Raw genomic sequence first — 21,204 nt, 5'->3', positions numbered from 1 at the left:
GTATTTTCCCCCTTTGAATGTCCCTCACTTGCGACCCACTCCTGTTCTCCTCAGCCAGGCAGGCAGGAGCTCTGCCCTCATCACTGTGATGGATTTAATGCCAGAAAAATGATGCAATTCCACCTATTTATTTCTCTTTCTGGCTTGCTGAGATCCAGTGTTTCTGGGGTATGTAATGGCTGCAGCCCAGCATCCCAGCAATATCATCTCTGCCAATTGCTGCCGCAGTGTTTGTGTGTGTCTATAAACCAAAGCTTCTCATGGGCTTTTCTGATTTGTGGGGAATGTGTCTATACATGTTCAAATTCTGGAATGTGGCATCCAGTTCGTATGCTAGCCACGTTTCAGGATCTCTTAACTGCTTTGCAAAAGGGAAGCAAAATTGGCTTTGTTTCCACATCCTCTTCACAGCTAAATTCAGCAGAAATGTATGAGGGCAGGAGGAGGAAAGACAGAGCACCAGCCACCTTAATTTAGAGATATTGGCAAAAAACCCCTGAGTATTATTAGGAAGTAGCATATGCTCCAACTTGCTTTCTATTGCATCTCCTCCTCTTAATCATCTCTTGCCTCTCCTCCCAGAGAGAGCCACAGTGCTTTAACTCCTCATGTTTTTCCCTGACTTGTTCTGTCCAAACAGGGGCAGCACACCTTGCACAGAAACCCACATTAAGAAACAACATCTTTATTCTGCCATCTGGGAGGCTTGGCACTTGGAAGCAAAAGCAGTAGTGTCAGGCAGCAGTCATATTTGGTCCCTGTGCAGCACTGGATTTTGAATTGTTTATATAGAGGTAGGGAAACGCAATGTGTGGTTTCCAGACCTGGAAGAGGGGAGGCACAGGAAATTAAGGCACAGAGTGAGTCGTGACAGAGGGAAGATCCAGGTCCTCTGGCTTCTGTTTCTGTGCTGTAATTGCAGTGTTCTTTCTCGAGTAAGGGGCAGTGTGGGGAGCTTTTGAATATTTTACTTTGAGCATGACAAAGTTCTGGTATGCTGTTTCCACCAAAATTTAGCTCAAGGAAAGGTAAACATCCCTGAGACTATATCCAGAAATAGGCATATAATAGTAATTTGAGGGTGGTGTGAAATAATACTTTGACAGAGTGCCAGGCTATGGGAGGAAAAGTCATGCAGCCAAGACTGACAAATGTAATCAGTATTCACTGGCTCAGCTGTTATGAGACCAGATTTGGAGGACTTCTGCAGGTTGGTGAGCTCTAGAGATTTGAACCTTTTATAATGAACTGGAGTAGCACAAAGCAGGCAAGCCATGGCTGAGGCTCTCTGGCATGGAATTAAATATTTATTTTTCATAATGGAACAGTTAATTTGAAAGCTTTCAGCAGGAAATTCTGCTTTTCAAAACTTAGAGTGACCTTGTTGCAGCTGAAAGGCAGAATTTTATCCCCAAATCTTTTGAATGGCAGCTCAGCTATTTGGTGGGGAAAGATGTGGCTCTCATGGCAGCATTTGGCCCTTGCCAGCAAGGAAGCCAAAGCCAGCCATCAGAGTAAATGATGAGAAGGTAATGAAGAAAAATTTTTGTTATTCCAGTGTTCATAAAATCTTTCTGAAAACTCCAGAAATATGTCCAAGGAGACCATTTTAGATTCATATCTACCTTCTGGAGAAATCCTCAGGAATTACACTATCCAAAGGAACGAGTAAGGTAAATACGTAGAGAAGCACAGTATGATCAAAGGGAGTCAAAGTGGCTCCAGGAAACACACATCACAATTCAATGGCTTCAGGTCCTTGAGGTTACGTCGACAAGAGAATTAAAATAATAATAATAATAAATGCAGTTGATGCTCTTGCATGAGCACTTTGATTCCTCAGAACATTTGAGAAACTGTTGTGCATCACAGGTTATTAATATAAAAGATATAAAGCTACAGACAAAGTGGAAAGTTGGCACAGTCTACTGGAAATTGGCTAACGGGCAGGAAACAAAGGGTGGCAGTAAAAAGCTAAAAGGAGATTAATTGGTGAATGCTGCAGGGAACAGTGTTGGGACCCACTTTTTATTATTTACATATAAATTACATGGAGAGTGGTATTGAAAGATGTCATCATTTGCCAGGAAAGCTGCACTGGATAACACTGCGCATAAAAGGGACAATACAATTAAGAAAGGGCTTAATTTATTGAAGTAGCTGGGTTGATCAATAGTGCAGGCAAGTGAATGCAGGCTGTTGTGTAGCTGGAATTCCCCGGAGGCCGGCTGCTGAGGAGCACCTCAGGTGGCTGCAGGCTCGCATGTCACTCCATTGTGAGCGGTTTTCCTGCCTCTTAAAAACAAACCTGGCCAACGAGGCACAGCGCCTTCGCAGGGCTGCTGTGCTCCTCTGCAGCAGCCAAAGGCAGGGTTTGTCTGCTGGCTGGGTCTGTTTGAAATGTAAATAAAAACCAGCCCACCTGTTTGTTCATCGCTTGCCCAGAGCAGTTTTCTCAGTGCTCTTGACTGCATGTAGGTAATATGTAATATGAGAAACAAATAACTGGATTGAAGAAGAGCGTTATTTGACAAACTGCATAATGCATGTTCAGAAAGATGTGTGTGACTGTGGGCACTGGTGGTGTGTATCCACTGTTACCTGTCAGTACTAGTCAGGTTAAATAGTATTATTCTATCTGTAGGATATAAGGGTAACCCAGTGCTCATTGCTGTGTCTTGATGGTTGGCTGTGCTGCTGAGGTTCTTCTGCTTGTTCCTTATAGTTTTTACATTTTCTGGTCACTGATGTCAAGTTCAGCTAATTAACAGGTCAGCTATTTTACATCAATAAGACACCAGCAGATGGGAGAAGTAAGGTGACCAAACTTAGCTCATTCCAGGGCTGCCCTGATATTCCAGAGAGATTAATTTAAATGAGTGAGAAACTCATTCTTTACACAGAAGGGATTGGTAGGCTGGAGGGAGTTGCTGAGAAGGCTCTCAGGACATCATGAGAGGCCAAGAACACAAATTCTATGGGGCACTTTCAGGAGTGATGTCTGACTGCAGAAGCAGCGATTCACAAGGAAAAGACTGAAGATTCAAGGTGGCATTGTTAGGAAGTTTGTCAAGGGTGCTGTTCCAGTTAAGGAAACATCTGCACTGCCAGTCATTGTCCAGCCAGCTGTCACCTGAAGGAGCGGGGTTCTGCAATGCTGCTTTCTGCAAAGTGTGAGCAGCTTTGTGCAAACTGGTGTCACAGACAGAACTTTCCTTTAACCTCACTCTTTACTTCCCTGAAATACAGCTATAGGAAGGAGGCAGTCATTGGGAACATTTACTGTGGAATCTAAAATATTTAAATAGTCATTTTCATTGCAATCATTGAACCACTTCTGTTCACATAAGATTTAAAGGGCTGTGGGTTCACTGCCATTGCAGGCACTCAGGTAATTCCCTGGATGTCTCCTCATACTTCAGAACTGTGGCATATCATACTCTCACCTTTTTTGTACAGTGTGCAGTGTGCTGTGGGTGCTGCACAGCGTGGGATGTGTGTGGAGTGGGTGTTCAGTGAGCCCTGCTGGGCTGAGCTCCCGTTCCATGTGCCCTGGTGGTGCTGCCCAGCCTGTGTGCCTGCAGGAGCTCTGCTGTCACACTGCTCCAAGCCAGCTGGGGGCACGGGGCGCTACTGCAAGAGACCCTCCTTGGCCCAAGAAAGAACTAGAACAAAGGTGCTGGCAGAAGAATGAAGGGTTAGGAGCTGGTTACTTTCTGCACCTGGACAAGGCAGTCTGTGAACATAACCTGACCCTGCAATAGATTGGACAGCTCTAACTCTTTTTTGTCAGCAACATATTAGTGGCACCTACAGATGTATTTAAGAAATCCAAGGCAAGACACAAAGAAAGGACTTAAGGTAACTGGAAGGCAGACAAAATGCATTTCATTGAATGTTTTGTTGCATGCCCAGCTGGTCCTTATATGCAGCAATTTGACATCAATTGCCTCAAGCTTGTCTCCTGTAACCTTGGCACTCTCTTTTCCTTAGCCTGGGATGAGGGGTGAGCCTAACACCTCCCTGTCTCTGCATCTCTTCTGACATTTAGATTCTTCTCAACATATGCCTTCCTGCTGGAGGTGCCCACTTCACAAAGCTTGTCCTTCTAGGAAGTACCTTACACAATAAATCAGTGAAGGCTTTTTTTTTCTTGTTCCCCTAAACCAAAACATATTCTTGGTGAAATGATCTCTTCTTGATGTTGCTCATGAACTGGCTGCAGGTAGCTTTGAAAAGTTTCTCATCCATCCCAGTGCCACTCCTCAGTCAGACAAAATGGTTGATTTCAGGAGGATTCCAATCAGTGATGCATGGTTTTGCTTTCCACCTTCTTCCCCACCTAAGCCACAAAAATGGCTCCTGTGATGTAATGTGTCTTTTGCCTCAGCTGGGATGTGCTTTTCCCAGCACAGATGTTTGAAGCTTGGTTAGCCCTACCAGAGGCTTGGTGCTGAGTGCTTCCCTGAGCATTAACTGTGATGCTTTCTCGAGTATTTGCTGGTCCCCAAGAGATCTGACCAGAACATGTGCTGTATATTGATGGTTGTGTTGGCCAACTCAGCCTCCACAACTCCAGTGATTTCTGAGTTGCAACTGTGAGCTGTTAAGGCTGAAATAAATTCTGGGAGACAGGGACTATGACAGCTACTGATTTCTGTGCAGTAAGCTTGAGATGAGAGCCGTGCTGCATATAGGGGTCTTTTCTATATTCCCACTCAAGTCTGAATAAGCAGATATGCTCTAATGAAGAGAGTATCTTGCCTTGAATTTAATCCTCTCCAAAGTCCTTATTCAGCTGCTACCTTAGATAATGAAGTGAAGGTTACATTTTACAAATGACCTTCTTGTGCTTTTGAGTGAAAGGCGAACTGGTAAGGATTAGCAGTCAGATCTAGGTGATTTTTTAATGTTTTTTTTCTTCTGTAGTACTGGTTGAAGTCCCATAAAAGCGTAATTTCATTAAAAGGTCCAGGCATTTTATATGCATTGCCTGCTCCATGGCTCCTAAGGGGAGAGTGCACCATGAGGGAGAATAAAACAGCTCATATTTTCTTGTTATGCCCAGGGCTTGTCCTGCCTAACTGCTGTTAGTGGAGTCCAGGGCTGGAGCAGGGTGCATGATGAGGCGCACCGTTTCTGAATTTCAGTATAGGTGATCCTTCTCTCCTGTCTGCCTTGCCGTGGTTGTTGCAGTTCTTTCAAACTGTGGTTGTTGCTGTGGTAATTAAAGTGCTCTGTGCGTGCTTCCTAATGGCTCCCCATCACAACCTGGGAATTGCAGGCATTTCTCAGCTGGAGTACAGCATGTGCTGGAAGGGGAGTTACACCAAGCTAAAGACTTGTTTTAAAACACTTTCTATGGCCTTTGCTTATGGCCCCACAGCAACCCCCACTGTGACTGCCTCCACCACTCTCAGCCTCTCTGGGAAGAGGATGGTGGAAGTTGTTTTAAAATGCAGGCTGTGAAGAGGTGCCAGCAGTGATCAGCCTGACTAGGGCTCAGACAGACAAATTGAAGTCAGCGGGTGTTTTAATAGTGCAAATAAGCTTCACTTTTGTGCAGATCCTGAATTGGTCTGTAGCTACTGAAATCCTTTCAGATACATGTGACTGAGCAGTTTTTCTGCATTTCAGGGAACCGCTCACTTGCTCAGGCAAAACTCAAGTGCAGCAGCTGCCACAGATTTAGAAAAGTGAATGCAATGCTGGCTGTCACACAGGCATTTCCAAACATGCAATCTGGCAGGCTTAAATGGATCAGGACAAATAGTGAAAACAATTATTTGTGAATATTTTATTAGAAAATATCAAAAATTCATCAAATAAATTATTCAGCTTCCATATGACTAGTCCTGCCAATGATGGGGAGGAGCCTCATGCGCTGAAGCCAGGCTGCCGGCTGGGGGAGGCTTCAAGTGCTTCTGGCATCAGGCAGCAGAGTGCCTTAGAGCCTGGTTTTGGAACACTTGCATCCATCCCACCTGGGGTTAGCACCTGAGCCACGCTGAGCTGCAGCAGGAAGGGCTGCTGTGTGGAGGGCTGAATTGTAGACTCCACCAGTGCCATGGGAGGTCATGTCAGTGCCCTGGCTGAACCTGGTAACCTCACAGCCAAACTCAGCAGTGTTTCACAAACAGCTCTGACAATCTGCCTCCTTCATGAATGTATGTGCCTTGGGTTTTTGTCTTTTAGGTGCGAGTCTATGACCTCCTGCAGTACGAGCATGGGCCAGATGATGTCCTGATCCTAGCTACTGATGGACTCTGGGATGTGCTGTTAAATGAAGAAGTGGCAGAAGCTGTCACTAACTTTCTACCGAACTGTGACCCTGATGATCCCCACAGGTTCGTGCTCATCCCCCATTTTCTAGCTTCTCCTTAGAAGAACACTTTCTGGTAACATATTTTTGTAGAAAGTATGATATAAATAACATTTGGGAAATATGCAACACTTACAAGAAGACATTTTTATAGGTTGGATGAAGCCTCTACAGCAAATGTGAGCAGTTGGAGCAGGGGCTCTGTTATAACTCAGAAATGCCTGCATTCAAAGGAGTAGGTGTGGGATCACAGTATCATGGCATGGAATCCATTCTGTTTGCTGTATGAGGTCCTGTGAAAACTGTAGGAGGCTGGGGTCTTGGAAGAACATGGCAACAAGTCTCTCATCTGACAATCCCCTAACACTAAAGATTGTTTCTCAGAAGGACATCCTCAACATCTCCCTCTCTCACTGTGTATGTATATAAATACTGCACTCTGTGGTTCCCACTCATTCCTAGTCATGGTGTGACCTTCAAACCCACCTTCCACAGAGGATGCTCAGTGCTACCAGCTGCAGGACAGCTGTGGTGACAAAACAGGTGGAAAGTCTGACTTGTGTTTCATTTAATTAGATCCTGTTTCATTTCATCGTTTTAATCTAACTCATGCTCTTAATTTTTCTATCTTTATCACATCTTAGATTATCAGTTTCTGTCCTCAAAACATACCATCATGCAAACAAACAAATTCCCAAACAACCATCTAGAGGCTGTCTGCCTTGAGTTTGTCCATGGGTTTGTCTGCTACTGAGTTCAGTGTCACTGTGAATTAAAACATTATGCCAGAGATCAGAAGATCAGAAGTCTCTTGCTTGTAAAAGGGACTGTGAAAGTGGAAAGAGCTTTATTTGTTCTTAGGGACTGTTCAGGAAGGGAAATGTGTGTTGCTAGTGAATTTAGGGCCATCTACCACTTGGTTCTGACCTCACCCTCAGATGAGAGCAGAGAAGAGAGATTTTACACATCCCCAGTAGGACTGTGGAAAGTGGAGTTTCAGAAATAGCTAAGACCCCTCTCAAAATGCTTGCTGTTTCTCATATTTCTAAGTGGTCATCTTCAGAGGGTCAGCCCTGTTCATCAACAAACAAGATAACTGGGTATGGACACCTTGACAGTGACTTGGGTTTTAAAGGGACAACACCTTCAAAATAACTCAACAGCAGTATTTTCTTGCTCTGACACTTAAAATTATGGAAAGCAAAAAGAGGTTTTGCTGCAATCATCAGGAGAATGGATGATTGATGATTATCATGAAGCTGCAACTACAATATTTTGACTTTGCCCATCTCCTTCTGCCAAAGATGAGGTGTAGTATGAATAACTGCCCCGGGCCGTCTCTACTTCAGCAAGACATGCAGCTGTGTCTGCCCTCTCTGGGGAGGGATCAGACAGGATCAGCTAAGGGCACTTCCAGGGCATCTGGCAGAGTGCTATGCAGATGTGCCATTAATTTAAGGTGGGAGGAGGTGGCCTATCCAGTCGCCTTTCAGTTATTCCCTAACACCATTCAGAAATACTGCGCTGCTTTTGTTCTCGTTCCTGCACCCTTGAGATTCTTGCACAGGCACCTGTAACATGCAATACCTCTGTCCTGCTCTGTCTCCATTCTTATCTAGTATTTGGGAAAGGTTGGCCCTGCCTTCCATCCTCACCAGTCCCATCTGTTGAGAATATAGTCAGGGTGTTTTGTGTCTCTCTTGTTCCTTTTGGTCTTTACTTTTGGTCTTTAAGCTGATGGTGATGCCCATCATGATTGCTGCAGTGGGAAGCAGGATTCTTCAACCTTTTTGACTTGTTAGGTGAGTTATTTCATCCATTATAGAACACTCAGAGCAATGAGAGACACTAAAGGAAAATTGTATTTTCTTTGTTTTGATTTAAATTTTCTCCTACTGGTTTAGTAATTTTGGGGGATTAGTCACTGTTTGTGCCAGCGTGAGTACCACACATTCCAGAGCTAAGCCTGCTGTTTATAACTTAGAACAAACACATTTATTGGTGTTTGCCCTACTGGTCTTTGAATGGACATCTGAATTGTAAATAAATTTGTTCTTTTAAGCAACTTTGTGCCAGATCGTTTAGAGGCTTACAGATAGTGATGGCAAGGCATTTCTCATGGCAGCATGCAAAAGGTAATTAGAGCAGTCCCTCATATAGTTTACAATTATATTTATGAAAATTACCTTTGTGGAATTGCTCTTGCTGCTTGGTAGTAAAGAATATTTAAAGATTTTAAAGTACTATGTGAGAGGTTCTGTGTAATTATTTCACAGTGGTCTAAATGAGGTATAACTAATGAATTTACTGTAGCATTCCAGCTTGAGCTGGAATGCTCCATTCCAGTGGAGCTGCATTCCTTCCTCTCACTAGTCAGTGACAGAAAAATCTCCTTTGCCTTATTACAAATGTTATGTTTAAAGGAAATGTTATCCCAGAAAATGTCAGGTTCTGTGATAGGTGCGGTGACATAATCTGTGGTGAGGTGATCAGCCAAAAATGTAATATCTCTAGGGATGTAGACAACTTGTCAGAATGTAAGAGACTTGCACCTGGGTTTGGTAATGCTATGGTCCTCAGAGAACCAACCTGTGGAGCAGCCTCTGGATCCACCTGACCCGATAGCCTACTTATTTCCTGACAGCAGCGTATTAGAAAAGGAAAGAGGAAAAAAAAGCCTAGAGAGGATTTTAGAGCTGCAGAGTACTTATCTGTTACATAATTAGTTCCTTGTGGGACCAGTATCCCTCCCATTTAAATTAGAAGTCACATTATAGCCTGATGGGTAAGAGCTTACAGCCCTCAGCAATGCTCTTGGGACTCTCTCCTGGTGGTACTTACTGTGAGTATTTGTTGCCCACATAAAAAACATTTCTGAATTCTGTCAAACATAAGCACGTGCCTGGACGTCTCCAAGTGCAGCAAGAGCAAAGTCCTCAGGTCTCTCTTCATCCAGCCATGCAGATGCAGCCTCAGGGGATTTGGACACAGATTTGTTTCCAGAACAGTTCCTATGTGAGGGCTGTGATATGAAGAGGCTGGGGTGGAGCTGGATTTCTTAGCCAGCTCATTTCTTCTGGGTCTTGTGGCAGAGGAGCATTACAGGGCTCCTAGCGAAGGACAGGTGGCAGTGCCACTGCTGCTGTCCATACATCAGTTCTCTGAAGAGGTTTGAAGATGGAGAACTGTGACTCTTTGCCAACTTATTTCAGCTGCATGTATGCACATTTACCCCTGACCTTGGGAATCTTTTATTTCTCATCCTTCCTTTTGTCATTTCTTGTCCCCTCATTTTCCCTCTCACACTCACTAGGGATTTATGAGGATGCTGAGGAGCTCCTCCACCTCTGCTGGGTTTGAGGAGATAAGACGCTGCTCAGACAGCAGCACGATTCCCCCACTGCCACCATTTCTCCTTCAGTACTTTCACTGATCAATACAGAAAGCTTTGGCATAAGGAAAAAACCTCCATATATTTATTCTTAAAACACAAAAGTTGTATTCCAGCAAGGCTATTCATTAGGAGGAAGTGGATACTTTAAAACTACTTCAGCAGTTCTCTAATGCTGTCTCGACAGCTGAATCCCAATTTCATAGCACTGGAGAATAAAACATTCAGTAATGGACTGCAGCTCCTATTCATCTCCAGGTACAAGAGACTCACCCTATCTCTTCTAGTGCCAAGTTGAACAGCTTTGCTTCAATTCAGCTCTACACAGGAGAGGAATACTTCACTACTGCCTTCACCTATTCCTTTTTCTTTGCTTCATTGTGCTGGTTTTCTTGAGTATTTCACAGTTTGTCTACAAGAGAATTTTGTGTTTATTAAAATTCCTTTTTTCTATCTTCCGCTCTCCAAACATTCAGCAGCAAAAGCCAAATACAATCAAAAGCAATACTCATTCCTTTGTACTCCTTAGATGTGGAGAGTCCTTGTTAATTAGAAAAAGCAGGAAGGCAAAGTTTTCTTGCAGAATGATGGGTGTTTCTTTCTTAAATTCTGACAATAGCAGAGAAATCTTTGGGAAATATGTTCTTGCCAAAATTCACTCAGCATCAGACACACTGTGAATAAATATTTCAGTTTCTTGCTTGCCACGTTGAGTCCTTTTGTTCTTAGCCCTGCATCTGATTTGAGAACTGAGGAGTGCAAGTATGTATGTTTGGGTTTTTTCCCTTAGGAAACACAATTTCATGTTGCATTAGAACAGTAAGGGCAGTGCTTCTCGTTACATCCTGATGTTCTAGCTCAAGGTTGTGGCACAGACTGATCTCAGAACATGTGGGCAGTGCATGTGTGTATGCAAGCATGTGTGTCAGATTTCATATCTTTGAGCCCTTCTTTTACTAAGTAAATCATTTGTCAAAACTAGCAAGGCCTGGAAATTATATCCCTCAGTACCATTAGGAACAGTGGGTGCATTGCAGCTGTACAACATTACTTGAATTTGGCATCAAACCTTTTGAGTAGTCAAGCATTGGTTCATTTGCATTGAAGAAATCTTTCTAGTAGAGCAAATAGATCTGCTCTTGATTCAAAGGAGTCCTCTGAGTTCAAGGCATCAAAACTCTAGGCACAAAACATAACTGGTTTTTTTTTTTCTTTTATCCCCAGAGATTGAGTAAAGTCTCTATGATAGAAATTACAACTTACTAAGGAATTCTGTGGTGAAAAGGTCTAAGGTCAGAAGAGTCGTGGGTAGTTGATAAACCTAAACACACGCACACAGTGCTTCTGATCAACAGAGATATTGTTCTTCCCTTTTCTGCACATGAGATCTGGGCAGATAATTTCTGGCCAACGATCCTCCCTAGAAAAGGGGGTACTGAAATGCAAACCCTTCTTGTCCTTATTGCCTCCACCCAATCAAATTCAAAACCTCTTGGCCAGGTGTTGAGCTGATGAAGTAAAACACATGACAGTAGCTGTTCACCCGTAATGAGATTTCTTTCAGAGGAAACTTCTAAGTTAGTACACAGATGTGTTGATGTAGTAACAGCAGGAAGGCAGTAAGGGAGAACATGACAGAGCACTGTCTATGCACCTTTTGGAGTCTGGCATCCTTCTGCTCCCAAGCAGCATGTGGTAGTTTTTCAGGACAGAAAAATAACTCCTGTAAGTCCAGTGCCACTCAGCCCAGCATAGGCTGGAAGTTTTGAAGCAATGTGAAACTCAGTATTTCACTAAATTAAGCACTTGACCACTCACATTCACGCAGTTTTCACTGAACTCATAAATGTGAAAGAACTGTGGGACTCTGTTAATCTGATATTAACTGCAAGTTTCCTTTTCCAGTTTCAGAATAAAATAGATTTAAAAGTCATACCTGTGGTCAAGAAACCAGACAAGTTAGTCTTAAAGTGAAATTTGGATTTTATTTTTATGTTCTATTACTTGGTGTCAAATTACTTTCTTTGTTATAGCTCATTTCTGAAATAGTTGGGCCATGTTTACCTTCAGGTGTGTCAGTGAACAAGTGTGTAGTTTTCAACAAGTAATGTTATTGGGGTCTTCAATTTTTCAGACTACTACTAGAAAGCCAGTTTGTTAAGGCAAGCATGTTTAATATTTTCCTGAAGATTGGTGAAGCCAGGCACTTAGAACAGCCAGTGACTTTTGATCAAGTGGTACCTGTCAAATAGCTTTACATTCTCATTCAGGAGCTGTCACTGAACTGGAAGGAGTTGCTTTGTGCATATGCCATGGTTTGTGTTTCTCCTGCCTGCTTCTAAAACACTGGGAAGCATGTCTTGGTAGGTCAGGACATTAAATCTGGCAGGCAGCAGGCTGTGCAAACCCGCTGTGCTCGTGGGGACCACCCTCCCTGGCTGCACTGTGCCTTTCCCACAGGTACACGCTGGCGGCGCAGGACCTGGTGATGCGAGCGCGGGGAGTGCTGAAGGACCGGGGCTGGCGGATCTCCAACGACCGGCTGGGCTCCGGAGACGACATCTCCGTCTACGTCATCCCTCTGATCCACGGCAACAAGCAGTCGTGAAAGGAGCACCAAGAGTGGTTATAGGATGGGGATCTTCTTGGGAAGGGCCTGTAAGAGACAAGAGGTTTTTGGTGGTCTGACCGGGACACTTCCAGTTGATGTAATCTAGTCAAAATTAATGCTGGAGGGGTATTTTTCTGCCCAAAAGGTAGGGTTCTGCACATATACTGTATATGATTAAAGATAACCCTTAAGATTCCAATTTCCCTACAGAAGTGGTTTTGGTGCTTAACAGGAATGGGATTTAAATGCTGCTAGCATATTATGAATTCTGTCATCCCTCTAGGTGGGGTGGGGAATTAATTTTTTTTCTCAGTTTACCATGTAGCTTGGAAGAGCCATTTCAGTTGTGCAAGTAGAAGTGGGTATCAGAAGCCAAGGAGGCTCCTGAAATCTACCCCCAAGTATTCAGAAGGGGGCTTGGGTCGCATCTCATTTAAGAATATAGATAAACATATATGAGACTCAAGAGTTTTCTTTCAGAAAGTTGTATTCATGACTTATCTATGGGCAACTTCAAACTTGTGTAATCCTTTGAGCCCCCATTTTCCTCTCTTGTCTCTTCTTCAGTAGACTATACCTCCTGTATTTTAGTAGGAAAACTGAAATTGGTTTCAGTGTAACTATGCCTGTTTACTGCAGCTTAAAACAGTCACCTGCAAAGTTTTCCAGGAGAAATAGGTCACAGTCCTGTATGGCAGAATTTATTCTGGGGTGAGGAGTTACTTGTCAAGATTTCTTGTTGTGTGTATACCATGATTATACAGAGCGTGCAAACTCAGCTTTATGTAGTGTTTACCTGGAGGCTGTGGTTTCTTTGGGATCAGAGATTTACATTCATTGAATGGTTCTGCCTGCTTTATCCTGTTGAAAGGATCCCTGACCATAAAATTTTTCCATCAGTTGAGATTTAGTAAATTTGTTTGGGCTCCTGAGTGTGTTTTCAGTTGGACTTGTACTTGAAGTAGTGGTATTGTTCTCATGAACAATTTGGATACACAGATAGTGATCTATTTCAAAGGTGTTTCAGTTCTTCCTGCCTCATTTGTTATTCAGTATACCTTTGCCTGCGTGACTGCGGTGATCAAAAAGGGACAGCTTAAAACTTTCTGTCCTCTTGGCATTGAGAATTGTACTCAAGGATCACAAGACAACTGTGACAGATACAAGTCCTTGGCTTGCTTCAGCTCTTTTCTTAGCAGTGATAATTTAAATAAAGAAAATCTGTGTCAAACATTTTTGACATGAAAGCAGAAGTCCAGGAGAGAAACAAGTGAGCAAGTCTGCAGTGTAACCTGGCTGCCTAGTCCATGCAGGCAGCTCTCTTACTTCATTGGCAGGAATTTAAGAGAAAAAATCAGAAGGTTCTAGCATACAGGCATGTATATTGGCTGGGGAGCCAGCTTCCCCCTGATTTGTGCCCAGGCCACATTGCTGTGGAGCTGTTTGTCCGGTTTGTACTTCTCTGATAAGAAAAAAGACAGGGAGCTGACATCATTGTAGGGCACTGACTAGGGAGCTCACAAATGTTGTGTCCTTTCCAAAAGAGAAGGAGATGCTGTGCCCTTTGCAGGCTTTCTCCTGAGCAGGCGTGGCCCAGAGCCTGCCAGTTCTGTAATTGATGATGTGCTGTGTAAACACGGCGCAGCCCGAGTGCGGCGCGCCTGCCCAGATGCTGTATTTGACTGCATCTGGAAGTACAGTTTGGTGGATTTAAACTACTCTTGCTCCAAATCTCTAGACTCAGAAGAGTTTCAGGATGAAAGCAGGCAATGTGGAGAGTGGAACAGCTCAAACATTGCTGCAAGCTGCATGCTTCTGGCCTGAAAACTGTTCTATGAGTTCCCCAGTGCCTCATGTGATAAAGCTGTACAGAACATGGATGTTTTACGTTCTAGAGCTTCAGTATAAATCAATGACATATCTGATTATGTGTTTTCATGCTTTTTTTCCTGATTTTTTTTTTCTCTTTACCTCTTTTTCTGTGTGCATCTGGGTGAAAAGAGAGGCTTGGAGTCTAGAATATTTTTCACATGGCCCCTCATATGTTTTAAACAAGAGATCTTGCACTTTTTTTTTTTGGCCTAATAAACTTATAAACATGCTTTTCATGCTCGGTGTAACTCCTGTTTTCTCCTCACAAATGCATTGTGTAGTCCTCTAGCAATTCAGATCCTCTTTGACAAAGAAATTAGTGCTGACAAAGCAAACAGCAAAGAGGCTGGTGCTTGCTGGTACCAACTACAAGCCCAGGTGAAATATTTCAGTGCTGATGCACTGTTGGTCTTCATTTGGTAACATGGTGTCAACACACATACCAGTTGCTATAAAACCACTGAGTTCCACTAGTGTGGTGGAAATAGATTTCCAGTGTAGCATTTGCCAAAATTTGAAACTGAAATTTCAATGGCAATGGAAAAGGCACCTTCTCATTCAGGGGTGTTTTTAAATGTACCTCTGAAGAGATGGGTTAGCAGACTGCATGTCTTGGTGGGAGCAAACTGGCAGCTGACTTCTCAGAGCATGATCTCTTGGGCTGGTGAATCAGCCTGCACAGTGTTGTTCATCTGAGGTGTTGCCATCAGTCAGGAGCTTCTTGCAGCAGCTGGGCCCAGGTTGAGTTGCGTTCCTTGTCAGTCCCTCTCCCAGAAAGGGCAGAAATACAGTATCAAAATTAGTATCAATTAATGATTCTGAGAACTTTAGTAAAAGGTTTTATACTCAGATGTAAATGACTGAAACGATGCTGTGGCGCTTTTTGTTTTGCTTTTTTGGAAAGTACCTGTTACACATTTAGGTGCTTGCTTCCCTGGAGTGTCTGGCACATCTGTGGTTCATGCGTTAGTACTTGGGCTTTCACTTTTACCTGCTTTCAGTAGGAGGTTCTTGCATACCTGAGATGGGGTCTGGTGCTCTGCCTCAAGGCATGGTATTAATACATATGAACACCTAAGGCTCAGAAACAGCAGGCAGAAGTCATTTATTGGGCAGGTATTGTGTGAGAAGCAAGAATAATAAATTATTATATACTTCCAATTCCCTTTAAAGGCTGAGTTACTTTGCATTACCTGCATTAGAAAAGACTGATGGCAGGGAGGATTGCTGGTGCACAATGCCACTTTTCAGATGCAGGATGGGTACTGCCATGTTCAGACTTGCAGCTGCTCTAGGGCTCAGTGAAGCTCCTAAGTTAGGAGCAGACAGCTTGTGTCCTCAAACTGGAGCAACTTAGGCACCAAGTCCAAATTTTAGACCCCTGGCATGTCGTCTTGGTTACTGCCGGCAGTGCTCTGGCTTTTTGCCAGTCAAGTTCCCTCAGTATCCAAAACTGCTCAGCAGCAAGGAACCTCAGTCTGAGTTACATCTGCATTCATATTGCTATTCTGTGCATAGGCACTGCTTAGGAAGTTGGGCAAATTCTTGTCCTTCCTTGGATAATGGCAAGGAAAGGTGCCAGTAAAGGAGTTCCAGTTAACTGCAGTGTAGCACTGTCTTCTGCTGACAAGTCCAGTCCTAGTTCTAGAAACTCAAAACCAAGAAGCTTTTACCATTCTCCCAGAAATACTGTTACAGAAAGTAGAACAGCCATTTCAGATGTTTTTCTCTTGCACTACAGGCTAAAATTTTCTTTCTTTAATATTATTAAGAAGGTGGTTAGAAATTTAATTTACACAGATTATGTAACACACAACCATCTTTTGGTGCATTAAGACAATAATGCTTCCTTCATGAACACAAAAGTGTATTGTCTGAGAGGGCTGCTGTTCAGTGGCCTCACACTGGAGATTTTTTTTTAATAAATTCTAAGAAACAACAGGGCTAACAGACTAAATGAAAAGCGGTCAGAATCTGCTGTTAATAGTGGATTTCCATTTGCAGTTACTTCTGTGTAGAAATGTGACACGAAGTTTTGTGAGGTACTGTCAGCTCTGTCCCTCCAGGATGTTTCTGAAGAGCTGCTCTTGATGTTTGGGCAGATTTTGGCTCTGAACTTCTGCTAGGTTTTTAAAGAACACTACATGCTTCGAGCAAATCTGCTGTGTTTCTTCCAGCCTTGGTGTTTTCCTTTCATTTTACATTTTATGTATTAATACTTTCAGCATTTTTCTATCAAACATAAATGGCAAATTGTGTGAAACTGTTGTTCCTCTCATACATTGTAGGTATGTAAGTAGTTTTCCTCCATGTGTCTTAGATGAAGACTCAGTGATGTGGCTGTCATAGAGAGAGTGACTAAATGATGCTGTGACTGTGCTGCTTTATTTCTACCTGTGATGTACTTGAAGGAGGATGCCCTTCTCCACCTCCATGCTCATTTTGGTTTTTCCTTTTTTTTAAATCCATTGCTGTTGATGTTCTTTCATAGGTATCTAATTTTGATTTTTTTTAATACCTGCCACATTTATCTTTCCTTCAACGGGCACTTCATCTTAATATCTTGAGATCTGTACAACTGTCTAGGGTTTATATGTCCTGAGGAAAGGATGACCTGCTGGAGGAAGATGTTTTGGACCAATGTACTTCTGCTTTGTGACTGTGAAATGTTAATCTTTTTGTAACCTAAGAACAAAAAATGTTTAGTAAAGGGATATATTTTGTGTTTTTTGAAACTTTTCAGTGCAATGAACAAATGAGGAGGATACTGAAGAAGTGTATGTGCAAAGTTTTAAAATAAAATTTTAAATTATATATTATATAATCCATCTAGATGTATAGTCATTTTTCTTCTGCCTTTGTCATGAACATTCCCTTAGTCTCTCTATGTGTATTACTAATTGTGCAATGCAGACAAGTAGCACACTGCTTTACAAGGGAGTTGATGACTCACTGACAAAAGGTCTGACTCTTGAGTTGGTGAATTCCTTTGAGGTGAATTAGTGGATGGGTTGATCTGGAAGAGTTCAGCTGTAGGGTCACTGTGAGAGCTTTGTGCTGCCATCAGATCACGATTCATCACTCAGACTGCCAGTTGCCATGTTCTGACTCAGTGAAGAGCTGTGCAAAGTGATCCAGTACCAACTCTCTGAGGCATTGGATGTAATTTTGGAAATGGCAACATAGTTGGAGTAAGTTTTCCCTCATCCTCAGTTCCTTAGGAATCACTTAAACTCTACTCTGAGTTTATGTTCCAGTAAGGGTGAATTCATGGATTACACTGAAGCAAGCTCTCACAGTTATTTAGTAACCAAAGGTACTTTTGCAGGTGCTGGAGATGCAGGAACTGACAACAGCCTTGCCCTGTGCCAGCACAGCCATCGCAATGGGTTCCCAGCAAGAGAATGGGAGCTGGGCATGTATCTACTCATTAGATTTTGAAATATTGCATTGTAGCACAAGTGGTTCTCCTGCTTCCCATTTCACCTCGTACTTAGTAGAAGAGCACTGGAAAGATCTGTTCTAGTGCTACTGTGCTTTTTAAAGTGCTGCATGTGCCCGTTGTGTCCGCTGAGCACGGTGGAGAGTGCAGAGAGAGGCAATGTGTTACTTTCTTTCACTCTGCTTCACTACTCTTCCCTTAAATCCTACAGTTTATTACTACAGTCCGACCTCAGTGTCAAGTTTAAAATTGCTGTGCAAATAAAACTCCGGCACAGCTTTGCCTGGCTGGCTGGTGTCAGCTGAATAATAAGTGCTGGTAGCATGCAGTGACAGGGAACTGTTGCACACCAACTGAACCTAAAGGACCCTATTCCACATCATCCCTTTGCATTTCCTATGCCATAAATTCTATAAGCTTGTAGATTAAGTAAGGCTTCTTTAAATTTTTTTTAGGGGATTCACACAACTCTTAAAACTTGGACATCAGTTTCTGTAATTCATGTAGGCAATAAGTCAGTGCTTTGCCAAATAATCCATTCATGTATTCTACTGAATGTGCCCTGTTAACTGAAGTGACATAAGGGAACAATCCCAGTAATTTATTGTATTTTGTACAGTTTCTGTAAAACCAGTTTCTTCTTAATGTATCCTGGTAGAGCAATGTACTTTCAGAGAAAGTTTACTTCTTTATGCTTTTATACATCAGCTTTTACTGATTCCAGAGTTTCTCTCATGCTTTCCAGGAAGGCTTATATCAATCAAGGTTTTTTCACATCCTATTCTGGTTAGGAGGAAGGATGAAGGTTGCTTTGAAAAGGTTGCAAAACAAAGGATGCCATCACTTTTTGGGGATGTTAAAATAATTTCAGGAGAAATGGTGCTTTGAGGGTGAGATTGTTACAAAGGAAGGTGATGAAGGTAGACAAAAGGTGTCTACAGGCAGATAAAGACATATTAGTTGGAGACTCTTAATAATTTAAGAATAATTAATCATAAATGTGAAGCTGTAGCAATAGTCCACGACACTCTGTCACAGAATGTTAAAGGGAGAGGGAGGTAGCTGCAGCAGAAGAAATCATTAGATCTTTACTGTAGCTAATTTAAGACTGATTATTTAGATGTGTAGATAGATCTCTGAACGTTCATGAATCTGAGGCCACCCAATACTAGAATTATGCTCTTATGTGTTTTAGTGCATAATTTCTCAGCCACTAAACAGTCAAAGTATCCCTCATCTTGACCACAAGCATTTATTCCCTTAAGCAACAGGAGTCAAGCCCTCGCAGTGTTCCTCTGTCAAGATGGCACACAACCAGCTGTAATGGTTTGGTGTTTTCCGCGAGCTTCTCAGTCGCCCCTGGATTTACGAGTCTGTTGGTTCTGCTCGTCTGTGGTAGTTCAAGGACTTTCCCAACAGACTGGACTTCGACAGAGCATCTTCTGGGTTTATTTATGCTATGGGGATGGTATTTTTCCTTACTTTCCTCTCCTTACTGTGCCTCTCTCAGATTTTGGAGTAGTTGACTGCTGTTGGAGATGAGCCACTGAGTCCCTGGCCATCCGCCTCCTCCCACCACTTGCTTCCTGCAGGTGCTGACAGCGAGAGCATCATCAGCAATGCAGGAATGCTGGTACCTAAAGGGAAGACTCACAGAAGGGGAAATGGTTTCTTCATTATTCTAACATTGCTCATTACCTCTAAAATAAAACTTACATGCCTGTAACATTTTAATTCTTCAGTTTGAAAGGGGAAACTTTAATGGTCTTTAGAAGGCTCAACTTTTTGACCATTGTTACCCCAGTTCTTTGGCTCAGTTATTCTCCAGGAAAACTATTCCTCCTTGGCAAGTTAAGGGCTGTCTGGAAAATCCAAAGGCTGTCACAGAAGCTCAGATAGAGCATTTAGCTTCTCATATGATAGTCATTGTGCATTTCTGTAATTGCTACAACTTTCTGGGGACTAAACAAAGAAACCTGAAATTCTGCTATTTATGCTTTAAAAGGGTAAGACTTAAAAATATGGAAAGTCTGCAAGATATCCATGAGTAAAACTACAAGGAAAGATCCTGCTTTCCCATGAGAGTTACTGTGGAAGACAAATGACTAGGCAGTCACCTTATGAAATAGCACAAATTGTTCCTAAAGAGAGACCATTTCTCTGCCCAGTATAATATTCAATAAAGCTCAAGGATGTAAAAGCAGCTGACAGCCCTGCAGTCATTTCAGTCTGTTCAGAATTTAGACTGACCCTGCCCATCTAGATATCTTAAATGTGTATTAGTTTAATTTTTAATCCTGCAGCCCTTTGTGGCAGATGTGAGCTGCTTACAGCGCAGTATCACAGCACATTCTGGGACGGGCAAGAGGAGACAGGGAGAAGCCAAAGCCAGTTGCAGTTATCCAGGACCTAGAAGCAGACAAACCAGTTATTTAAAGAGGGAATTACCAAGGAATGTACAAAGAGCAGGGGATTCCTGAAGCCATGAGCTGTTTAGGCCTTAATTATGAAAAATCCTCTTGCCCCCATGTTGTGCCTGTTTACTTTAATTCCTGGGTTGGTACCACAGCTAATTGCACCAAATGTCTTATTTCTTAACATCCGCCAGCTTTCCCTAGAGCTTTGTCTGCCAAATGTCAACTGCATCTCATCTAGCTGAGATCAACGTGCTCCACGAACAAGCTCCTAATACAGAATTCTTATGCTGTATTTTCTGAGGATTGTGTTCACTATGCTCCCAATTAAAAAAATAAATTTACTTTTTTGGTCTTTGTGCCCCCTTTTAGAGCTTGTTTTTTGCCAGGACTCATGCAATTGAATTTTACATCTGGGAATTTAGAGTATGTTAAAAGATCTGGAACATCATTCTTACTCCTTCTCTGCTTGAGCACCAGCATAGAAGCAGTTTGAATGAACCAGACAAGAATCAAAACACAACTTTCAAACTCAGTTTCATGTCCAGACATATAAGTATTCTGTGAATGAGAAAAATATAAAACACAATGCTGAGATGGTAAATCCTACTGTGGTTACATTTTTTAAGAAGGGTGTTTTAGGGAATGTTTGTTTAGTGCAAAAAAAAAAAAACCACAAACCCACAAAAAATAGGAGAAAAAAAGAAAAATATTTATTGTTATATAAAATGTCCCAGTCATTCTTTTCTGCTACTGCTCCTGCAAGGTTTTCCTGGTGCTGGATTCATTAAGAAAGCTGGTAGCTGGGGACTTAGACTCAGTCAATTAGAAAATGGGAAAAAAACACCCAACAAACCTGGAGTCCTGAGCTATATGCCACAGACTGAGTTCTAATAAATAAGCTTTTGTAGAATATAAAAACTGAACATACATAATTATATATATGTAGTTATACACACACACACATATATGTATAGATATGTATATGGAAATATAGGAAAAATTAATAAATAACTATAAGCAGCAACTAATAAGACACCCATTTCTCCAGGCATCTCATACTCAATGGAGACAAAATTGACTTTTAAAAATTGAACAACTCAATTTTGTTCATTCTTTGGAGGATTCCACAGCTACCTTGTACTGAAAAGC

General features: G+C 42.3%; 1 protein-coding gene across 1 annotated transcript in view; it reads left to right on the top strand.

Annotated features, from left to right (window-relative positions):
• The window catches only part of PPM1H (protein phosphatase, Mg2+/Mn2+ dependent 1H), a 130,046-nt gene extending 113,018 nt beyond the window's left edge, over positions 1-17,028 (top strand). Inside the window, exons 9-10 of the mRNA XM_084205990.1 lie at positions 6,196-6,347; positions 12,174-17,028. Of these exons, the coding sequence (XP_084062116.1) occupies positions 6,196-6,347; positions 12,174-12,321 (300 nt within the window). The 3' untranslated portion in view covers positions 12,322-17,028. The remainder of the gene's footprint in view (positions 1-6,195; positions 6,348-12,173) is intronic.
• Positions 17,029-21,204: the final 4,176 nt, after the last annotated feature.

The sequence above is a fragment of the Fringilla coelebs genome (genome assembly GCF_963513975.1).
Source record: "Fringilla coelebs genome assembly, chromosome: 5".
Classification (NCBI taxonomy): Eukaryota; Metazoa; Chordata; class Aves; order Passeriformes; family Fringillidae; genus Fringilla; species Fringilla coelebs.
Note: the sequence above shows the minus strand (reverse complement) of the source record. Positions and strands in the feature narration are given on the sequence as shown.